The 9,991-nt window shown below is 41.2% G+C and overlaps 1 protein-coding gene across 1 annotated transcript; it reads left to right on the top strand.

Moving 5' to 3' along the window:
• Nucleotides 1-363: 363 nt before the first annotated feature.
• Nucleotides 364-8,626, top strand: selenof (selenoprotein F). Its single transcript, XM_010780119.1, is given in 5 exon segments — nt 364-474; nt 2,224-2,391; nt 4,961-5,024; nt 7,115-7,164; nt 7,356-8,626. Coding segments are annotated over 5 exon segments (462 nt in total). The 5' UTR covers nt 364-426; the 3' UTR covers nt 7,488-8,626.
• The last annotated feature ends 1,365 nt before the right edge of the window (nt 8,627-9,991 follow it).

Raw genomic sequence — 9,991 nt, 5'->3', positions numbered from 1 at the left:
ACTGAGTCGGCCTTAGAATATGCCTGAAATTTAAAAATTAAATGATATTCTTTTAAATGATTCCATTTCTAAAAATATTGAATATGCAGGATCATATAATACTTCTTACGGAAAATCAAAAGGTTTTCATTTAATTCTGGGTGTAATTGAAGGCATTCCTCTTATTGTTATATTTTGTATTACATTTTTAATTCTTATTTTTCTATGTAGTTTTATTATATTGTATTGTTCAAGCATCTATTGTCTTTTTATTGTACATTGTATTGTCTATTGGCTCTGGTTTAAATGATTAGTATATATGTTCGTCTTTTTTTGTAATGCACTTTGACTCAAGTTTATCAGGCGCGATGTGCAGCCCTTTGGTAAATGAAGGGGTCCTTAGTGTAGCTTTTCCTTTATGCTAACAAAGCAGTAAAAGACTCGAAAATGTCGGGAGAGGTGTATCTCCTGTGGCTTATGTCGCTTTTACAAACGGTGAGTGTATTAACATTTAACATGTGCAGTTGTCGCCGCTTTAAGATTGTCGTTATATAATTTGTAATCAAAGCTGAAAACTGTGTAACGTAATGTTCAGTTTGTGAGCCGCGCATCCTGCTGAGCCCGGAGCTTCATAATGACGTGGCTTATCCTCAAAATCTCATTCTGATAATTAAATATCATTAGTCTCCATATTTATCAGCTTACTGTTATTTTAACTTACTTTATTCAACCATACATGTATTACCCGGCTGCTGTAACAATACGTGGGTTTTTACAAGACAAGGCAGCTGTAAACCACACTTCCGGTGTTCTAAATGTACGTATGCTGGTCAAAATCTGCTCCCTGCTTAGTAAAATTAGTCCCTAATGCATACAAGTAGTTATGACATCAATAGTATTCCCAGTTTAAGCTTTGCAGAACTGTAACTATTCATGCGAAATAAATATCACGTTGGACTATTTCCCAGCAAATATAGCCTAAATTAATGTATTAAAAGCCCTGTTAAACATAACCTCAAACTACACAGAATACATAAACAAGTCTGTTTGTGAGTTGGCATTTATTAGTTTCCGACGAAAAAGTGGGAAAAACAGGAATATGCCAAAAATGGACAGTATCTCTTAAATATTTCTTCCACGAAATCACACACATTAAGGCTATTCTGTGATTTTATTTTTTGGAAGATTATGGCAATCCATTAATTGATCCTCCCCTTAAAATGTAGGAGGCAAAAGCGGCCCACCAAAAAAAGGTGGTACTTTGTCATACTTGAGCTTCGTTTTAAAAAATAAGTTAGCATTATTAAAAAGGCGATTTTTTTTAAATATCAAGTAATGAAACCTGAAAGGAAACTGGTTTCCAGCATCTTGAAAGTGAAAATGGATCCTGTAACAGCTGCTTGGTAGTCTTAATTAGCATGCCTTTCAAGGAAATACTGACACAACAAAGTATCAAACAACATAAGTTGAGTCCTCTGTTGTTCAATACTCACTGGGATATTAGTTACAACCGTTTAGATTGTTGTTACAAAAGAGGATGAACACATCAATGGAAAGAACCCGTTTACCTACATTCTAACCAGAAAGCTCTCTTGCACCCAAGCATTTAGCTGCAAAGCGTTATCACTAAAGGTTCAGGGTGTAGTAATAAGCAGAAATAAAATATAATAATATTCATTACTATGCAGTTCCATCAATCTCCTTACTGTGCCATAAGTAAAGGCTAAATAACAATCAATTTATTTTAGGAACATCCGATGTAACTATAAGATCAATCTTCAATGTTTCCCCAATGTACTGGGGGGTTTCCTTGGAAGTTGTTCCTTTTCCGATGTAAGGGTCCAAGGACAGAGGGTGTCATATTCTGTACACACTGTAAAGTCCACTGAGACAATTGTAAAATGTGTGATATTGGGCTTTATGAATAAACTTTGATTGATTTGATCACTGCAAAGTAACTCGTTCTCGTGCACTGGATAAATAGTCCCACTACAAAGGTGTCGCTAAGTGACCAAACGCTTTCCACTGAGAAATTATTTATACACGTACTGTAGGTTCAAGAAAGTGAATATTTGTCAAAATGCTCAATTAAAAAAAGAAAGGGAAACAGCTGTTTTTGGCCTGCAGCTCTCCCTTTTTTTTAATCCTCTCACATCTGCTTATAAAAATTAAGCACTTTATTCAAACTTGGCCTTGTACTTTTTCCTCTCTGTGTGACGCTCATCCTCTCCTTCCTGTCCCCAGCTGTCGGCCTACGGAGCCGACCTGTCGTCTGAGGCGTGCAGGGAGCTGGGGTTCTCCAGCAACCTGCTGTGCAGCTCCTGTGACCTGCTCGGGGAGTTCAGCCTCACCACGCTCCAGCCCGACTGCCGGCAGTGCTGCCAGCAGGAGGCCCAGATGGAAGCGCGCAAGGTAAAGGGGGAACAACACTCCGGGGCGACTAATTAGCTGGCTAGATTTAGTCACAGCGAGGAGCGCGTTACAAAGAACTTGTTAAAAAAAAACACCACCTCCTCAGATTAATATATTTCAATTGAGTTGCAGTATGTCAGACAACATGTGGACTTGAAGCATTATTATTCTTAAATGTTGTTATGGATCAAAATGGCAATAATGTCATCATTAATTTGGTGAAAATCTGAGATTGTGACAGCCCTGGTCTCGAGTCATTTACTGAGCTTCACAGTCTCCTCGGTGAACAGTAGTAACATTGGCATGACCCCTGTGTCAAAATGTGACACATTTATTGACAGGATCCCAACCCCCAGCCTTTGAACTGCTACTAAAAACAACCTGTTGTTGGCCTCCTGCTGCTGCGTCTGTTGACACTGTTTGCAGCTGTGCATCAGATCTGAGCTGCCACACAAACACTCTGTTTGTCTCAATCCTTTTCTCTGAGTCAGAGCTCCTTCACCCCAGCTTCACACCCCCACTGGGCTTGAAATATTAAGTGTAGCAGTAAAAACCTCAGAGTAACCGGTGAGGGGTTTTACTGCGCACTCATGATTACAGCAAATTCAAAAAGGACTACCTGCTGGGCTCTGACGGATAAACACGGAGTCAAGTGATGGTGGAAAAACAATGTAACTCTTCTTTGATTAAGCAAAGCCCTCAGGAGCGTGTGCGGTATCCTAGCAACAGCACCTAGGGAAAGTGTGGCACACACTTCATTACACCTCCTGACGATAACTCTGTTTCAGACAGACACTTAGAGGAAAGATTACTCCCCTTCCTCCTTGGCATTTGAGAGGGGCATTAGAAGAGCAGTCGGCCGTCTCCGAGGGTTACCGGCAGAAACCACGGTGTCACTAAGTACATTTTCTCCTCAGACGGCAACAATTATGCACCTAAAGAATTATTTCATTCTGGCAATAGACATCAGTGCCGTGTCATTAAACCCTCTGAGAAATGGCGTATCTCGCAGCCTTGTCGATTAGTGAGATTCACTGAGCATGGATGGCATTTCAGTTACTAGTTTTTCAAATGTGAGCTTCTCTGCAGAGCACCTGGCATATAGCAGCCCCTCAGCATCCCTGGGGGTCACAATTCAGCGTTCTCTAATGGTGCATTTCCACTACAGGGCCTCGCTCGGTATGGCTAGGCCTTGTTAGGACAGGCTCACTTTATGCAGCGTTTCCATTACAGTTTAGTAGCTGGGGCAGTAACTATAGTAACGCAGTGTAGGTGGAGCCGTGACGTCATCTTCAATGAGAACCACAGAAAACCAATCAGCCGTTTGCCGTTAGCCCTCAGAGCTCCTCATATCTGTTCAGAAACTAGACAAAAGTTAAACAAGAACAAACCACAGACTTTCTGTGTCATGGCGAATACAGTCGCTGGTTTATTTATGTCTGTATAGGCCGTTGTTGTGAGTGTGGACGGTCGGAGCATACTGCGTTAGCTTAGCCGATCTCCATTTAGAAAACAGGCATTTTAAAAGGTTTTTTGCCTGCCATCTGTCTGCAGACTTGTCAAAGCATTACTTCATGGTTTTTACTAACCGGTATCAGTATGTTGTTACTTCGGCATCATTTTGAAACGTGTATTACAATTTAAATAACGGTCAAATATGTTCATTTTGTTGTAGTTGTAGCTCCCTTGCCAGCGATTCTCTCTCTCTCTCTAGTTTAGCATACTCAGTCCGACTCAGCCTGGTTGTTGGCCCGCTAAGAACCTCGATTTTATGGGGCCAGAAAAACTGTGAAATTGTACCCGCTAGCTGGTACTACGTCAAGTGGAAACGCAACCAAAAACGGGCCGGGCACGGCACACTTAAAGCGAGCTCCACGCTGCAGTGGAAGTGCGCCATAAGATAGGGAAACCTTCCTGAAACCCTCCCACAGGCCAGTAAACTGCAGTTTATGTCAAAAACATTTTAGGCCAAGGAGGATGCATTTGACGATACTTTACATTTTTGTTGTCGTTGTTAAATCCAGGAGTGGCTAATTAGGAGTATTTTGAAATGTTAAAATGATCCAATGAGCCAAGTTAGAGCGGCGGTCCCTTATTTGTCCCCCAGTTTCCTGCTCTCAACACAGTCGTGACTTGTCTCAGATCTGCCATGCGTGCTAAAATGAAAAGCACGGAAATTAAATCTCACCACTGCTGGATTGTTTACAGAAAGCCAGAGGAAGGGTCTGAGCTTTGTATGCGTAATTTAATTTGCCGCGTAGACCGGCCAACCGGGTCATTTACCACCCTCCTCCCTGAGACGGCCAGCAGACCATGCTCTTGGAAAACGGCTGTGACACTCCAATTTCCTCTAACTTATTGTGTATTAGTGCTGGAGCTTTGATTACAAGTGAGGCTGCACCAACGGCCATCCATCAGCCCTGCTCCATATGCACAGCCTCACAGTTTAATGACCCCCGAGGAGCCTCCTGGACACCTTTTTATGAATCACATTTACTCCGCCAGGCGATCTGCCACCAGCGCGTGCGTGCGTCACAGACTACCTAACGTTGTGTCTTTGTGCACACAGCTCTACCCTGGGGCCATCCTGGAGGTGTGTGGATGAAAATTGGGGAGGTTCCCCCAAGTCCAAGGTAAGTCTTCCGCTAGGACATGTTAGATTTTTCTACCCGTTCCAGGAGGCAATGAGTAGTGAATCTCAATGGTTGCTCACGCTACTTCTCACTCGCATTATTCCCTATTAATATGATTGTATGAAACTATTTGAATAAATAATAGTTGATGCAATATATGCATCACTTTAGGCCTTAACAATCACCTTTTGAAACGTGTTGAATTAAGAAAAATAGCTTTAGCAACACCGCCTAACTCAATAAACACTAAAACTTGATTTGATCATTTTACAGTCATTTGCGTAACGTTCATAGTTCGCCTTTTGGTTTCAAGTTAAACGTTTAAAGCACTTTGGCAAGTTGTATCATAACGACGCTTTATAAGCACCATAACTTGCATGATTTGCGTTTGACGGTGACACTTGGTTGTTTCCGTGACAGCCAAATGGTTTGTCTGCAAACAATTATTATCTCCTTTCCTTTAGTAAAGTATTTATCCAGTGTATCCTGAGCTGATAACAAATGAAACCCTGAGGCTCATTTTGAACAGCTCTTATCATGGCAGCCACTGAGGTACTTCCTGCTTAGTTCACTCTGTTAGTAACCTTCTGAAGCGTTAAATTAGGACCACCACCAGGGATTTGGCTCGCTTGTCTGTCCATCAGCAGGATTAGGGTTCTGATTATCATGAAACATGGTCAAAGTCTGTGGCATTGTCCAAGGGAGAACCTATTCAATTGTGTACCACATCACCAAGCAGATGCACATGTCTTTTTCACGTTTGTTATTATTGTGAGAATGAATTTGTTAATTTCGGCTGTGTTCACGTGGTGTCGGAATAACAAGGAATTAACTACACCACGCTTTTGTTGTGAACATATCTGCATGGCTACACAAAACAACTCAAGCATCTTTCCAATAGTGGAAACAGGAACATCCGAGGACCTAAAGGCACCATCTGCCCCGGTGTATATTCCGTTCTCTCCTGTTTGTGACAGTTGCAGCTCTTGCTCCTGCAGCTGAGCTGGTGCTTTGTGTGATTCTGTTTCAATGTGTAACGTTTATCCTCTTGAAATCACTGTTTTGCAGTAGGTGGTCTAAAATGCCCTGAGGTCCGGTTTGAAGTTTTGAGATCCTGTGTGTTGGGAGTAGGGGTGGGCGATATTGAAAAATATATTATCACGATATTTTTCAATGTCGGTTATTATGGTTATTTTTCAAGTTACTTAACAGTACAACCACCTACAAGGTAACAGAAACTAAAACAAAAAGGAGTAACAGACCAAAATAGCATTTCAAGCTGGTTTTATTTCTGAAATTAATCCCTGAATTAACAATTCAACATTTTGATATGGCTTCAAGGCACAGTTTCTCAGTATAAAAATGAACTTTCTGAGGTAGCACTAGCAGTGAACATCAATAAACATGAAAAGGAGGGTAAAACATAACTAAGTAAAACATAAAACATCATTGAGGAAAAGTCAGTGCCAAGCAATTATAATGTAAACTTTATACTTGAAGTGCAATAAAATACTTTAGCATAACTGAAGGGAAAAACTATATAAATACCTTATTGATAAAATAAAATATAAGCCAACAGAATCAAACAAAACAATAAATAAAGTGCAATACTGTCTGAATCCTGACTAGACAGCTTTAGAGCATGTCTTTCACATCAGTTTAAGTTTTTGAGGGTTTTTTTCCCCAAACATTTTTTTTCCAATTTTTTTATCACGATAGATACGATATCTCTGAAAAAGTATATTGTGGAGACCTAATATCGTCATATCGCCCACCCCTAGTTGGGAGTAGACCTCCCCTCTCGGTGTAACGTTTGGTTAATGCGGTGTCAGGTTTCATAGATGGAGTCCCTGCCACTCGTCTCAGTGTGGTGGGAGGTGGAGACGTCTGTCTGGAGTCTGTGCCATATGGCTGCCGTTTGTTTGCGTCAGCTGTAGCCCTCTGTGTTCTCAACTGTCTCTGCCGCTGTTAACGGCACATTCCCAGGAGGGTTAGCAGTTGTCGCTAATCAGAAACCTCAGTTCTAGAATGAAGAGGCTAATTGACTGATTGATTACCTGACGCATGTCTCTCTGTTCTCATCTCCTCAGCTTTTGTCAGGAGTGACAAGCCCAAGATGTTCAAGGGTCTTCAGATCAAGGTAGGCCTGATGGATTGTGTACCAGCATGATGTCATAATCTCACAACAACACACGTTAGGCTTCATTTGAGTGGAAGGAAAATGCAATTTCAAAGAGAAAATCCGATTATGTCGATCATATCCTATTTCTAAGAATGTTTTCCATTAGTTCAAACCTAACACCGGTCCTCCTTGTGTTTCCCACAATGCAGTACGTCAGAGGCTCGGATCCTGTGCTAAAGCTTTTGGACGACAACGGGAACATGGCTGAAGAGCTCAGCATCCTCAAGTGGAACACAGACAGCGTGGAGGAGTTCCTCAGTGAGAAATTAGAACAGATATAGAACCGTTTTTTTTTTAGTCTTTACCTAAAGGGTCGATTCACCCAAATGAAAATACCTCCAGTGGTGTGTAGCCATGCAGATATTCAGTTTGATGTGCCTGAGATTGAAGTCTCCGCCTCAGGTAAATGCAGTTTGTAGTGTTCACAGCACTGGAAATTACATTTCAAATATTCAACAACAATGATCCTTGTCATTGTGGATAGACCCCCGAACACACTGTCAAACATTCTCATTTGAACTGTTTTCTTCTGAAGAGTGATCCAAATGATATGGAAGAGGACAAGACCCAAATGTTTTTATTTTTTATTTCTGAACAAAAGTGGGGTTTTCTTCTTAGATTAAGTCAGAATTCTAAAAAGGGCAAAAAATCCATCTCACTTTTCTCAGAATTCTGACTCTTCCATACATTAAATATAAAACATATTTTGAGTATCCCAAACAAAGACACTCATGCATTTTCACATATTAGGTTGTGACGTAAATCTCAAAGCACATGAAACCAAAACTATCTGTATGGCTAGAGACTGCAATGGGCTACTTAGATTCTTTTTTTATGTTAATACTTTGGGTGAACCGACACTTGAATTATTTACCAATTTGTACACAACTTGCCCTTCATGGCTTGTTGTTAAATCACTATATGACTGTTTTGTTTTTGTATGAAAATCCAGAATTTCATGTCTGAATTCTACCAAATAACTTATGCGACAGTGAGGAAAGACTTCATCACAGAGCCCAGATGGGCGGCACACTCAAATTATAATGAAGATTACAGATAGATCATGGATCAAAGAGAGTAAAAAAACCTAATGCATATTAGTGTTTAGTTGTCTGTCTGTGGGAGTTTACACCCCCCCTTTCTGTCTGATATTCTTGTATGATTATTTTTTTACAAGGTTCAACGTTGTGACTGATGGGATTTGTAGTCCGAATGGATCCTAGTTGCTCTCCGTGGCAGATGTTCTGCTGCAGCACCCGTTGGTGACGGGCTCACAGTAAACCAGTGTTGGGATGTGAGCTCTGATGTTTGTTGTGTTCAGCATCTTCTGCTCTGGAGAGAAACTGGACTCATATATTGATGCTTGTTTTGGAGCGAGTGAGGTTTAAATATGCAACAATAAACAAAGTCTCTGATGGATCTCTGTCTAAAGAATCTTTTTTTTGTATAGTGGAAATCAAGCATGAAATGATATGAACATTTCATATTTGATCGTCCTTTCCTTATGATCATCAACATATGCTTAAGTCTTCCGATGGCACTTAGATATACCATTATTCAAGATGAGTGACAGTGAAAAACATCAAGTTAGCATAAAGCCCCCGTTATATCTAATTCATCAGCCTCTATTTTGAACTTCTCTACCATGATTGAGTTATATGGAAGTATATTTAGGATGATACCAATAATGAAAGTTCACCACAATCTACTTAATTTGATGGTTTAAAAAAAAAAAATCACAATCCGTGTAGAAATCTTATTTCTTGACATCGCTAAATAAAAATAAAAATATGTTAACACATGTTTTTTATCCAGTACTGTTCATCTCACAATCTGAGCTAAAATCAAACACATGAATATGCTGCCATCTAGTGGTCTGATACAATACTGCAGTTCAGCTGGGACATTACATTACATTGAATTTAGCTGACGCTTTTATCCAAAGCGATTTACAATAAGTACATTCGACCAGGAAGATACAAACTTGAAGAAAACAGAATCATATAAGTACCTCAGGTTTCATAGAGCCAAACATTTCAAGTGCTACTCAACTGGTTTTAGATAAGCCAGTCCTTTATTAGTATATAAGTGCTTTGTTAGTCATTCTATCGCTCGAAGTGGAGTCGAAAGAGATGCGTTTTTACTCTGCGCCGGAAGATGTGTAAGCTTTCTGCTGTCCTGATTTCAATGGGGAGCTCATTTCACCATTTTGGATCCAGCATAGCAAACCCACGTGTTTTTGCTGATGGGAACTTGGGTCCCCCTCGCAGTGCGGGTGCAGCGAGCTGTTTGGCTGATGCAGAGCGGAGTGCACGTGCTGGGGTGTACGGTTTAACCATGTCCTGGATGTAGGAAGGGCCAGATCCATTCGCAGCATGGTACGCAAGTACCAGTGTCTTGAAGTGGATTCTAGCAGTTACCGGAAGCCAGTGAAGGGAGCGGAGGAGCGGCGCGGTGTGGGAGAATTTTGGAAGGTTGAAGACCAGACGATGCTGCATGGATGGCTGCAGAGGTCGGATGGCACATGCAGGTAGACCAGCCAGGAGGGAGTTGCAGTAGTCTAGGCGTGAGATGACGAGAGCCTGGACCAGAACCTGCGTTGCTTTCTGGGTCAGCTGGGGCCGTATCCTCCTGAAGTTGTAAAGAGTGTATCTGCAGCAGCGGGTTGTAGCAGCGATGTTTGCAGTGAAGGACAGTTTGTTATCTAGGGTCACACCCAGATTCCTTGCAGTCTGAGTCGGGGAAACAATAGAGGTGCCGATGTTGATTGTTAGGTCAAGAGTGG

The sequence above is a fragment of the Notothenia coriiceps genome, unplaced genomic scaffold, assembly GCF_000735185.1.
Source record: "Notothenia coriiceps isolate Sejong01 unplaced genomic scaffold, NC01 NC01_scaffold00021307, whole genome shotgun sequence".
NCBI classification, from domain to species: Eukaryota; Metazoa; Chordata; class Actinopteri; order Perciformes; family Nototheniidae; genus Notothenia; species Notothenia coriiceps.
Note: the sequence above shows the minus strand (reverse complement) of the source record. Positions and strands in the feature narration are given on the sequence as shown.